Source organism: Polyodon spathula, chromosome 19 (genome assembly GCF_017654505.1).
Source record: "Polyodon spathula isolate WHYD16114869_AA chromosome 19, ASM1765450v1, whole genome shotgun sequence".
NCBI classification, from domain to species: domain Eukaryota; kingdom Metazoa; phylum Chordata; class Actinopteri; order Acipenseriformes; family Polyodontidae; genus Polyodon; species Polyodon spathula.
In genome coordinates, this window is record NC_054552.1 from 4,472,556 (window position 1) to 4,486,089 (window position 13,534).

General features: G+C 36.4%; 1 protein-coding gene across 2 annotated transcripts in view; it reads right to left on the bottom strand.

Annotated features, from left to right (window-relative positions):
* LOC121294262 (metallophosphoesterase MPPED2) overlaps positions 1 to 13,534 on the bottom strand; it is a 40,523-nt gene that overhangs the window by 20,518 nt on the left and 6,471 nt on the right. For both annotated transcript variants that reach the window (XM_041217824.1, XM_041217825.1), the window contains exons 3-4: positions 8,834 to 9,015; positions 553 to 778 (exon numbers count right to left, since the gene is read on the bottom strand). In XM_041217824.1, coding sequence (XP_041073758.1) covers positions 553 to 778; positions 8,834 to 9,015 — 408 coding nt within the window. The remainder of the gene's footprint in view (positions 1 to 552; positions 779 to 8,833; positions 9,016 to 13,534) is intronic.

The window sequence follows — 13,534 nt, forward strand, 5'->3', positions numbered from 1 at the left end:
CCTATTCTTTCAAATATGAAACGGCTCAACTTCATTTAGGGTTACTGACCACAGTCAACATTGACAGTTCTGTGCTAGGAGTTCCATTCTCGCTCTATACAGGTGCTGCCTCACACTATGCATGATCTAGAACACTAATGCATTCACACTATATATAAAAATGCAATAGATTTTTTTTTCTCCCCCCCAAAGAACAAATCTACAAGAAAGACATAAAACAAAGATATGCTACTACATGGAAGTGCTACAGATTTTAGGGTATTGATAATGAGTTACTGCTTTCCTATGCTAGTGATACATTGCATAAGAGAGGTTTTTTAATAAAAGGGCACATACCAAGAGCTTCTTTATTCCTTTGTGTTGCATTAGCAGTAGAAGACATTTGCACTCACACCAGTACATTCATTTCTCGGCATTTCATGTAAATGTAGCAACAAGAACAGATTAATACCTATTTTTCTTTTTTTTTTTAAATCTTGTTTTTAACGAAGAGGGCAAAAAAAAATCTATCATACCCTCCCATTAGCAAGAACTAAAAAGTACAAAACTTACCAAGGTGCCCCGTATATTCGAAATCCTTTCACTGTCACCTCAGAGTCTTGCAGATATAAACAGTTCGACAGGAGTGACTGAACATTGTCAAAATCCTCTGGTTTCAACTTGGAGACAGACGGAAAGCGGTAGTAATCCTGCTTCACCAGCTCCGACATGAACTCCTTATCAAACGTCAGCTCATGGTTTCCAGCAATTACTATTTTGAATTCGTAAGGAAGGCTTCCTAGAAAGGAAAGAAAAAAGTCATGAAGTAACATAGCAATGGGATGCCTTCAATGACGACATCCAAAAGACCGAAAACTTAAACTTCTGCAACAAAAGAGGCTTTGAAGAGAGAGAAAAAAAGGTATTCACTTCTGCTTCAAGGCCATATATGTATCAGTTTCTTCTTAGTCAAAATATATGAAAATCCTGCTATTTGAGAAAAGTCATTATAAAATCTACTACACTAATTGCTTGAACAGCAGGGTGTTCATTTTAAAAATCTGTATTAATAATGTACCTATGGATTATCTTGCCTCTCATTAACATGAAAACATTTTGTAAAGTTTATTTTTATTTACTTGAGGTGAAGCCAATATCCTGCCACAACTACGGTCGAAAAATCACACAGCCATTTATTGCAAAGTGTCATAAGTAGCACAATACCATTGAATAAAAACAACAATAATAATAATAGAACAGCTTATGAATTCATAAGCGCAATTTAATTTAAATTCCTGTGTCGTTTATTTCAAGTTAAGTAACTTTACTGGATGCAGAGCTCATGACAATTTGGATTAAAGAGCTGTGAAAATCTTGCCCAAATAAGTTTATAGGAAGTACTTGATACTTCACTTCCTGTGTTACAGATAGCACTATCCCACCCAGCACCATTTAGTTCCATTCCTATGTGCAGCCCAGAAAGGCTCAGGCAGAGATCTACTGTTTGTCTGCAGCACAGGGTGTTAAGCTGCAATGCTCAAGTAAGAAAATCTTGGTAATGCAATACATCACCCAAGCTGTTATACATTAGAAAATGCTTGCCATTTACTTTTTTTAAAATCAAGTTACATACTACTGTAGTTTTAAATACCATTACACTTAGAAGGAGGACGTATGCCTATTCTCATATGCATTTAAAGCAGAATGGACATTTAAAATAGTCCTTTGATCAATTCAGGTCAATGGCCCCAAATGATGTACTATTGGCCATTTAAAAAAAAAAAAACAAAAAAAAACCAATGCGGTTACAATTATAAACATTCTAATTGTAACGAGAATAGCATTCTGGCAGCACTGTTGAACAGAGGTCTGTGAAAACCATCACAGATCTGCACAGTTCATTGCAAGTATGCTGTATTTTGACTAAAAGCCTTTTTGGGAACAAAAACACAGCCTTAACCAAGTAAGGTCAGTCCACTGGCTGCTTAGGCAAACACACTCATCATGCTCTACAAAGTAAAAAGCCTACTTCCGTGAGGGAACAGTGTAATTGTTTAAATATTTCTAAAAACTTAAGTGGTTGTTAAATACCCACTTCATTATTACCTTTTTATAATGCTGCGCATGTTAATTTCTCCTGCCCTCTTTATGAAGTATTTTCTCCTAAGTGGATACACTTTACAGCTTCTCAATGGGGTGCCCTTTTTTTGAATCTCCACTTCCAGACTGTAATGGGTTTGCTAGTACTGTACTGTTATTCAGCAGTTTGTATTTTTAATATTTAATTGGATTCATCAGCCTAGGCTTATTATTCATTGATGGTATTTACAGTACAGCAGAATCAGCAGCAGAATCAGCTCCTACACAACCCTTTAATCTCAAAGGGAAATGAAAAACAATGTGTTGTATACCGAGGTCCCTCTGTTGTAACAGGGTTATACAGTACCTGAATCACCATTCAATATTGCTATAGCCAAGCTGAAGTGCAACACAGTGGCAGAATTAGAAATGCAAGACAACAGAGTGAGTTAGAATTCTTAATTTATCAGTTTTAACAGCAATTTTTACAGGAGAATTGCAGGACAGATTATTTTCCTCAATGTACTTGGTTTGGATAGGAACATCATCCTTTGTAGCCTGCTAGTAAGCTAAACTAATTATGGCCCATATTAGCCTCGCTTTATTGTCTCGCTTTAGGACTTTAAGGATTCAAGACCAACTTAGATCTCCCCATTGCTAAAACCACTGCCCTAACAATGCTAGCTCCGTTTTGCCCTTAGCATATTACTATTATACCAATAGAAATTCTAGCATGTCCCTGTGCACATGAACACTGCAATAAACAAAACATACTTATTCTCATCACTTGTGTCTTTTTGATGAATATAAAAAAAAAGTAATTCAGGACACTTTGTTCTGCTGCAGGAACAGCAAACTATGGGTCACAGCATGCTATGATACCAGCATGCATCATGGAGGGGGCTGCAGCTGAAGCCTATAGGTGTTAATAAAAGTGCTAAATATATACGTCATCCCTCAAGGAAGAACTCCATCAAATGACATTGAAGCAGCTTTAACGCAGCACTTGCACAGTGACAAAAAAAACCCTTTGACGGAAGACATCCTTCAATTTAGTCAGGAATGTTTATTGTTTCTGATGGCAGTAACAGTGCAACACTAAAACCTCCTTGTATCCCTTAAATTAATTTTTGTTTGTGGCATTCATATTTCAGATACAGTACATAGTTCATTCTATTTGTTTGCTACAGTACACAGTATTGAAAGGAGAGTCCTCACCTCTGATGAGAGCAGTGAATAAGATTACATTTGAAGCTGCCTTCTATAACTTAAACAGCAGTTCTACGGCTTTTTCAGTCTGTCGATACCTATCGCTCGGAATCAGAATGAAAGAGGAAGGGTAAAACTTTGTGTTCCTTTACTTTAAATTCGACTGAAATACAGCAGTGTTTCATAATCCCTTCCAAATCGAATAAGGGAAAGCCACCTCTCAATTTCAAAATCCTAAGGCATCCTCTAACTACATCACAGATTCATTTACATGGTGCTTTTTCGACGCACAAAATGAAATCACTGTCTTCAATTGGCTTATCCCATATTGAAGAATGAAGGCGCAAAGGCTGGCGAATGCAATTATTGCAAACAAACTCTATTTTCTCTACTCAGGAGGGAATTTTATGAAAGCATTTTATTGCCATCAAACTTTATTTTAAAAGCCGTCGATACAAATCCCACCCCCCCCCCCTTTCAATAACAAAAGATTTGTAAGAAAGCCCTGATGGAACAGAGACATCTATAATTCATTAGTTTTGCACATTTAGTCTATGAAAAGTAAGGAACAGTAACCGGTAATCTAAATGCACACTTTTTTTCACTTACACTGGATAAAAGGCAGCCTAGAAGTGTTCTGTTCAAATTCAACACACAATATTGTGAGGGAAGCACTGGAGTCTTTAGCCTTGAAATGTATGAATCAAAAAAGGATTTGTTTTTATTTTTTATTTAAAGATAGTTAAATGTTCCAACAAAGAGGAATTCTGTTTAGTTATTAGCTGCAAGTGCATTTTAAGACTGTCGCAACAACTTAGTGCACAACACATACTAAAGATTGTTGAATCTGTGTAGAAGTTAAATAAATACACACACACACACACACACATATATATATATACACACACACACACATACATATATATATATATATATATATATATATATATATACATATACACACATATATATATATATATATATATATATATATATATATATATATATATATATATATATATATATATATATATATATATATATATATAGTGCCTTGCAAAAGTATTCAGACCCCTGACCAATTCTCTCATATTACCGAATTACAAATGGTACATTGAAATTTCGTACTGTTTGATATTTATTTTAAAAAACTGAAACTCAGAATCAATTATTGTAAGGTGACATTGGTTTTATGTTGGGAAATATTTTTAAGAAAAATAAAAAACTGAAATATCTTGCTTGCATAAGTATTCAACCACTGTGCGGTGGAAGCTCCCAGTTTGCACAGATGAAAGAAATTGCCCTAACGAGGACACAGTTACCTTACCATTGGCCTCCACCTGTGAACCATTAAAGTTGCTGTCACATTTTCTGGACAAAAACCCCACTGTTGAAGGATCATTGGTAAGGCTGTGAATCTGAAGGAAAATGAAGACCAAAGAAAAGATCATTCTACAGAAGTTAGAGATAAAGTAATACAAATGCATAGATTAGGGAAAGGGTACAAAATAATATCCAAGTGTTTGGATATCCCAGTGAGCACAGTTAGATTAATAATCAGGAAGTGGAAGCTGCATCACACCACCCAGGCACTGCCAAGAAAAGGCCGTCCCTCAAAACTCAGCGCAAGAAGTAGACGAGTGAGAGAAGCCACAGAGAGGCCAACAATCACTTTGAAGGAGCTACAGAGTTCAGTGGCTGTAAGTGGAGTAATGGTGCACCAGTCAACCATATCAAGAGCTCTGCATAACACTGGCCTGTATCGGAGGGTGGCAAGAAAGAAGCCGTTACTCAAAAAGTACCATCTGAAAGCACGTCTGGAGTTTGCCAGAAAGCATGAGAGTGACAGAGCTGCGATGTGGGAAAAGGTTTTGTGGTCAGATGAGACCAAGATAGAGCTTTTTGGCCAAAACTGAAAGCGCTATGTGTAGCACAAACCTAACACTGCCCATGCCTCAAGACACACCATCCCTACAGTGAAGTGTGGTGGAGGCAGCATCATGCTGTGGGGATGCTTCTCATCAGCAGGGACTGGGCATCTTGTTACAACTGAAGGAAGAATGGATGGAGCAAAATACAGGAAAATACTGCAAGAGAATCTGCTCCCGTCCGCTAAAAAACTGAAGCTTGGGAGGAAATTCACCTTTCAGCAGGACAATGATCCCAAGCACAAGGCCAAAGCAACATTGGAGTGGCTCAAGAACAAAAAGGTGAATGTCCTACAGTGGCCCAGTCAAAGTCCTGATCTCAATCCCATTGAGAATCTGTGGCACTATTTGAAAATTGCGGTCCACAAGCGTCGTCCAACCAACCTGAACAACCTGTGGCAAATCTGCCAAGAAGAATGGGCCAAAATCACTCCAACACTGTGTGCAAAGCTGGTACATACTTACCCCAAAAGACTTAAAACTGATATTGCAGCGAAAGGTGGCTCTACCAAATATTAATGTGTGGGGGTTGAATATTTATGCAAGCAAGATATTTCATTTTTTTTTTTTTTTTTTTTTTTTAAATATTTCCCAACATAAAACCCATGTCACCTTACAATAATTGATTTTGCGTTTAAGTGTTTTAAAATAAAATATTAAATGTACCATTTGTAATTCAGAAATATGAGAGAATTGGTCAGGGGTCTGAATACTTTTGCAAGGCACTGTGTGTGTGTGTGTGTGTGTGTGTGTGTGTGTGTGTGTGTATATATATATAGCATGGCTGAAACAAGCTAATATATCATCTTACTTTAATAAGGGAGACAACAAGCAATTACACATGAAAGAATTTCTACAGGGACCAATCTTTTTTTTTCATCAGAAACAACTATACTGCATGCTGAGAAAGCCTGGGAAATTATTTTTGAAGGTCAGCAGGTTTTGAAATAATTAATTTATTTTCACTTAAATCGAGTGCACAATTCAACATGTTCAGGAGTAAGTATGCTTCATTAAACATCCATAATCAACAATATTTTTTCCTGATCTAAGTAGCACAGCCTGCAACAAGGCCAGTATTTATTTATTTGTTTAGCGTAACAGTCTAGATGAGAGTACAGGATGACAGGGGTGGAGAAACAAGAATGAACAGCTCTAAAGGTCAGCGACATCACAGGCATTAGCAGTCTTTATTGTTCTGCCAGGTACCTTAAGCATAATCCATACTAAATGTCTTCTGCTGCCATCTGCTTAATATTTGTGCTGTGAACACACCCTGCCCCTTTGGTCTATACAAACCTACTCTACTGATATATTGATTTCAAACAGCTAGAACATTTGGTGGGATGTGGACACCTTAAAGCCTCTCTATATTTGAAATCGAGACTTACAAAAGCTAAACAGATGGCCACTCAGTTTTTTTTTTTTTTTGACGGATTCCTTCTCAGTAGGGTTCTGGACCTCTTTTCCATCTGACTTTTTACTTCGTTTCAGAAAGCAGCTGTACAAGGTATAGCTATGGCCAAAATATTCACATTACCTAGAATTTTAGTATTGAGACATAATAAAAATAAACGATCTAAACATAATTTTGATCTTTTATTTAACATCGTCTACGCAAAATAAGAAAAACGATATCACAAACGTCTATAATCCATACTAGTAGTACAGTATTTTACATTAGATTTCGAAATGTCACATTTTTTGATTTTTGTCAGTATATGGAAAACTACAAAGCAGTATGGTAATGCAAAACTTTTGGCCACAGCTGTATATGTGTATAGGCCATTCACTGCTTCAATTGTTTGCTGTGGGTATTTTTTATAATAGTTCCACTGGTCTTTGATTCCATGCCATAAGTGTAAACTCATGTTCGATACCAGTAGGAGTCCTGTTTTTTTTTTTTAAACATCACACAATGGTTAATTGTCACTGCAGAACACACGCACAGGTAGCATTATAGAAGGAAGCTCATGAAATACAGAACGAATGGTCTGATAAATTAGTGACCGAACTGCATTGAGCAGGGCTTGATGTAGAAGAAATACTGCTGGACAGCTTTTAATTGAATTCCACACATTACTCATTTTTATGAGCAAATAAAGCGTGCTATAAGACTACATGCTGTCATGCCATGCAATATGTTATTTTAGCTTTTTTATGAATAAATACTTCTATGTAGGCTTTTTTTCAGATTTGAAGTGCCAAACAGAGATTAAAATGTGCAGTGTGGGGTTTCATTCCTATTGCACAACAAATGACAGCTATGGACTTACCAAAGGAAACATCAAATATTGTGTACTGCAAAAACTGATAGGTTTAGCGACAGTATGCATTCATTCTTATTGGTTTTGCGAACACTTTCAACCACATACCATATTTAAATACCCTTTCCATAAAGACGAATGATTACTGCATGTGAAAGCTTTGATTGGATAACGTGATTTAAGATTCATTTGACACCCATATTGATTGACTGAGTGTCACAAAGATGGCCGGAGTGGGTGGCGTCAGACCAGAAGCAGGAAAATAAACAAAACAGGACAGATGAGTTGAAATGATGGTGGCGCTTGCTGGCGCCGGTTTATTGAAAAATAAAACAGGTTTAACAAACACGAAAACACAGGACACGGCACTCTACGCCAAAACAAATAGACAAACAAAAACAGACTAAACTTAACGAAACGGTGCACGGACAGACACACTGACAAACACGGTGAGTTTTAAATAAACAAGTATCATGCTGGTCCCACCAGCACGTAATAGCAATTGATATATTTAAGTTTCTCCTTCTCTCGCTCCCGTTCTCCACTCACCGAACACCCAACCCCGTGAGTATGTGACAACGTGCATCTATATATACTGTTGTGCTGGGATTCAATTACCAATTAATTATTCACTTGAATCCCAGCACGTGAATTAATAAAGTGCAATTCCCCGTGCTCACATATTACTACATTTTACTTGCACGTGAAGTGCTGTGCAATCCTCGTGCTTAAATACACATATACATTTTTAAACACTCGTGTTACACAGACCCGTTTATATCCCGTGTACCAATGTCTATACACCAACATTTAAACACACCACACGCAACACATAACAGATAATATACACAGGGGCGGGCACTTTGTCACACTGAGATATGATATTCTATACTTAGTAGGAGTGGCAACACTTAATTGCATTAATGATTAATTAATTTGCTAATCTAATGACAAATAAAAATAAAACACAGGATATATGTTGTATATTGTACTGCAATAGGTCCTAGACATAAAGTCTAGGAAAAAATTATAGAAGAAAAAAGGAAAGATAAACAGGGTATTTAATTAATCTAGGTGCATCTTTCTCTATTTTACTTGAAAAAACAAACACATTCACAGACATTACATATATAACACACAGCGAGTGGAAATACAGCAAATTAATGTTTGTTTAATAAACACAGCGTACACTTTACCCAACTGGAAAGCAAAAAAGAAGATTGCAACTCGGCAGACAACAATCTATGCAAGGGACAACGGTAACTAAAACCTTTAATTTAATTAGGAGTTATTGAATGGCATTTAGATAGTAAAAGGGTAATTGAGGTCAGAGAGAAACACAGAGAAAGAAAAAAAAAATTGACTCTTTACCTAACCAGTCGTTAAACTTCTTAACCTCGGAGGGCAGTCCCAGCTCAGTCAAATCGCCTGTGTGAAGGAGGACATCCCCATACGGCATCTGGACGCCATCTGTTCGGGAGTGTGTGTCAGAGACACAGACGAAGCGTGTGTGGCCTGCAGGTTTCGGAGTGTCGTATGGGGTCGGGTCCACCCTGGTGTTTAGTGAATGGAACACACGGCAGTTAGGGTAATATCACAGCACACTGCAGTGTTGCCCTTTTAGGCTCTACAGTCCTGTATATTCTAGAGAGGAAAGAAACTGTTTTGGCACAGTGCATGAAGCGTCCCAGATTAGCCTGTCAGGTATTCTGTAATGGGTACGTTTCAGGAGAATGCAGCGATTCTTTATTTAGCTTTCAGGCTGACGCGATATAAAGGAGATGCTTACAATCAATGTTATAATCAAGAGGTGATTGAATGTCCTGTACTCATTAACTGCCTACACTCTCAATGTAAATGTAATAAATATATATAAATAAAATGTACATAGCTGGAAGCAAGTTAATATAGTCTAAACAATTACAGAAAAGATTTAACCAATCTGATATTCATGCTGCAGCATACACCATGTTGCATCTGAATGATGCAATAGTAAAAACAGAGTTATTAAAACGAAACACACTGCTTAAAGGAACTGCAGAACTAGATCACCAACCATTTCCATAAAAAAAAAAACCTTTAGAAGTTTCTTTCAAGCACAATTTAATGACATCTGTAAATGTCAGAAAATCTGAAATATGTATTCATTCTGATTAGCAAAACCTGCAAAAGAAAATCTAACATCTGTGCTAAAATGTTATGTATGTGCAGTAAAGCTCAATCTCAAATATTATAATCACAAGTGTAGCCTGTAGGCTTTAACGGTATTTATGCAGAACTGCATGGTTGACACAGTGTTAAGTGTTAATAAAATCCAGCTGGAAGCATCAAAGCAATGCAAAAAGCTTCTGGCAGGCACCATATGATACATTACAGTCTAATGCTCTGAGTTTTTAATGTATATTAAAAACAACCTTTTGCAACTTGTACTTGAAGTGGTATGACTTTTCACAACTGAGGAATTAAAACAGAAAGCCTTCTATTTTCTGTTCATTTTGTTGTAAATCATCGTGTGAAATAAAACAAAATCGCTGGCTTTAAAAAATGTAGTCAAAAACTTTGATATATATTTCCACAAAGACCTGTTTAAATAAAATATCACAAAAGTCATTATTATGTAATATACTAGTCATGATTTTTCTGTATTTTTTATTTTTTTTGTATGTGGTAATGTAAATAAGTTGGTCATTATGGTCTGCCACAATTTAGATTGTTAAAATAAACCCTAGTATCTGGTTTACATTTAAAAAAAGGTTCAAGGAGCATGGACCTCCAATAATGATGGGTAAATGAGTAAGAAATACAAATCTGGTATGAAAAGGCTACATATAAAATGCCAAAGGAGACTGCCGTGTTAAAGACTCATTAACTTACTGTTTCTAAATGTCAACACTAGAATTAAGCTATCTGACTGTGAGTTTTATCTTAAAACTATTTTATTTTGACTACAGCAGACCTGTACAGAAATCATACCAGACAGTGTGCCCCACAGTGTTTAGTCTTGGAAAGAATTTCTAAATTGCTACCCAAATAACCAAGACCCATGTGGGGAAACCAGGAGCAGCAATCCATCTGGTAACAGTTGCCTGCTTTGCAAATTATACATGTAGCCAAAAAACTGTCACATCTTTAAATGAAAGTGACTGGATTACATGACAGGTTGGGGAAAAAAGAACCATTTAAAATTGGATTTGATGTACAGTACTTTGAAAATACATTTCTGGGACCAGTATGGGGAAGCAAACCATATTCTCTCTCCCCATTTCAATGTACAACTATGGTCAAAAGGTTTGCATCACCCTATAGAATTTACTAATTTTGCTTCATAAACTCAAATGAAACTTGCTGAAATACATACCACTGCTTCACAGTTTTCTATAAACTTAATGAAAAACTGACCAATATTTAAAAAGGTGACATTTCAAAAACGAACATGAAATCCTGTACTACTATTATGGCTTCCGGTAGACACTTGCGATATCATTTTGTAGTTACTTTGATTACATGATGTTAAATAAATCATCTAAATTATGTTCATACAGTTAAATGTCTCAATCCTAAAATTCTAGGTGTTGCAAAACTTTTGGCCATAGCTGTACATCTATTAGACAAATGACAAACGCTGACAAAGTTTCTTTTTTTTTTTAACTTTAAAGACTCCAATTTGTTACCCTGTCAATTAGTTCTGATGTTTCAGATCTTGACGTCAGCGGCACTGCAAAAAACAATACATACACTGGAACAATTGGAAGTCTTTGTGAACGAAGGCCAGGGATTATGTAAGCAACGGGACTCCTGTGACCTCTGACCTCTGTAGAGGGTGGTCTCTGCAGGTCAAGGTTAAAACACATTCATGAAATCAGAACGGGGAATGTCCTCCACCTAGTCACTGATTCTGATTGACTGGTGGTAAAGATTGTGAGAACCAAATCGGATTACAATTAGACAGCAATTTTTTCTCTTTTAGATATTTGTAAAACAGTTTCTTTATAAAAGTGTGATGGAAGGACAGGCAGAGGGATAGAGAGCCATTGCAGTGGTGGTGAGGTTTGTACTAAAAAAAAAAAAAAAAAAGCCAATCTCAATAAAGACACACAACGTCAGTCCTTTCCCTAACACTACAACATTAGTACCAAAGACAAATATTACTATTATTATGACTGGGGCCAAGTTTAGAAAGTATCTCTTTACACTTCAATGGTTCCTCTCAATACAGATACACTAACAAAGCTGATTTTGGAAGAGTTCACGAATCATTTATAAATGCATGTTCAGTATTTTCACTTATAAATGCCAACTAGCACGCCGTGTGGTTTTTCTTGTATATTATTTTGAATACCTTTGTACAAACTGTAACCAAATTGTTACCAGTAATTTTGGAGTAAATACTCCAAAACAAGAATGCATACAAAATGAGATTAATTTAGACAATGTTATTTTCAGGCATATCCCTTATGAAAGCAATGCAAAAGAATGTTATATTGCAGCTCTGTCATGAAATGCACAGCCTAAATCTTTATATCGCTTTATTTGTATTATAAATGTATACGTCGAGGCTTAGGAAGACATAGCTGAACACATCACACGTTTTAAGATCATCACCTGCACTGCCTCAATAGAAAATTTGACTAATTGGCCATAAAACAAAAGAAACTGGTGCAGCATTTTATTGGTTAAAATGTACCTCAATTGTGTTTTACAGTGAGACAGACGTCAAGCGTAAAATGAACTTGCAGGTTTGTGTACTACAGTACCTGATGCGTGTGAATGCCTACACTGCAATAGAATGCTCAATTTGCTACTGTTCAGAAAAAAAATATTACCTTTACACAGTTGGGTCCTTTGACCGTACTTAGCAGAAAACAAACACACACTGATTTCTGCATTCCTGCCATTCAACCAAGACAGAAAAGTCAGCAAATGCCATATGATATATTTTTGGTTCTTAAATTTGATAATTGTATAAAACAAACATATTACAGCATTCAGAGTTACCTAATCCAGGTTTGGGAGTCAGATTACATGGAGGACACAATTAAAATACTGCACAAATGCCATCTACCCAATATGGGCAGATTCTAACTGCTGTATTGACTAGGACCGGTGCTGCTAAATAAGAGAAAAGATGCAGTCAAGGCAGGACCATCACTGTCTGTATATTTAAATGGAAAGGGGAAAAAAAAAACCCTTACATTGTATGATGTGGTCGAAGCAGGTCTGAGATTGTACAATTAGAAACTAAAGAGATCAGTGGAGAGACTGTGGTTAACCTCATGGTGATGCCAATCAAGCAGATAGTTCTTTATATCCTTCATTTAAATTTAATACATATTGTTGTGGTAAATGCTAGAAAGGTTTAACCTGCTGACACTGGCTAGTACACGATTGACTGGATGAGCTTAAGCAGGATTTATTAATTATTAGTTCATTATAGGAAATACTGTAAGTTTGTCTAAGAAACTAGGATACTGCAGAAAGTGCGTGCTCATGTGTCACATTTAGCACTGTTCAATTTGATGGGGAAATGTTCCTGCAGGAGTATAACACTATAATGATCACGTCGGACGAAAATCAACCTTTTGCAGAAACCACAAGATAACTTTTCTACAAGAAATTAGCCTTGTTTTTGTGAAAAAAAAAAAAATCTCTAGCAGCTGCTGTTGAGCTTCCTTTTTTCTACTATCCCTGCAGTCACAATAAATCAAAGCCGACATCCACCCTGGCAGAGCGAGTAGCATGTTGGTTCATTTCTTGCTGAAGCATCAGGACACTGTAGTGTGCAATACAGACCATACCCTTTCCCCTGGGAACATCCCCTCCAAAATCAATGGGTATCTGAGCTTCAAACCCGAAACCCACACAAAGAAGCAGATATCCCATTAACTTGTTCACGAGTTAGTACTTGGCAAAAATAAAACATTAAAACAGTGACGGAGAAGGTTGACAATAACACATTTCAAACAGATATTGTAAAGGGGTTTCATTTTTAATTCACTGATGAAATCAAATCAAATAAATAACCTGTATAAAAAGCTAACCAGAATGCATGAACATTTCATTTAAAAACACAAA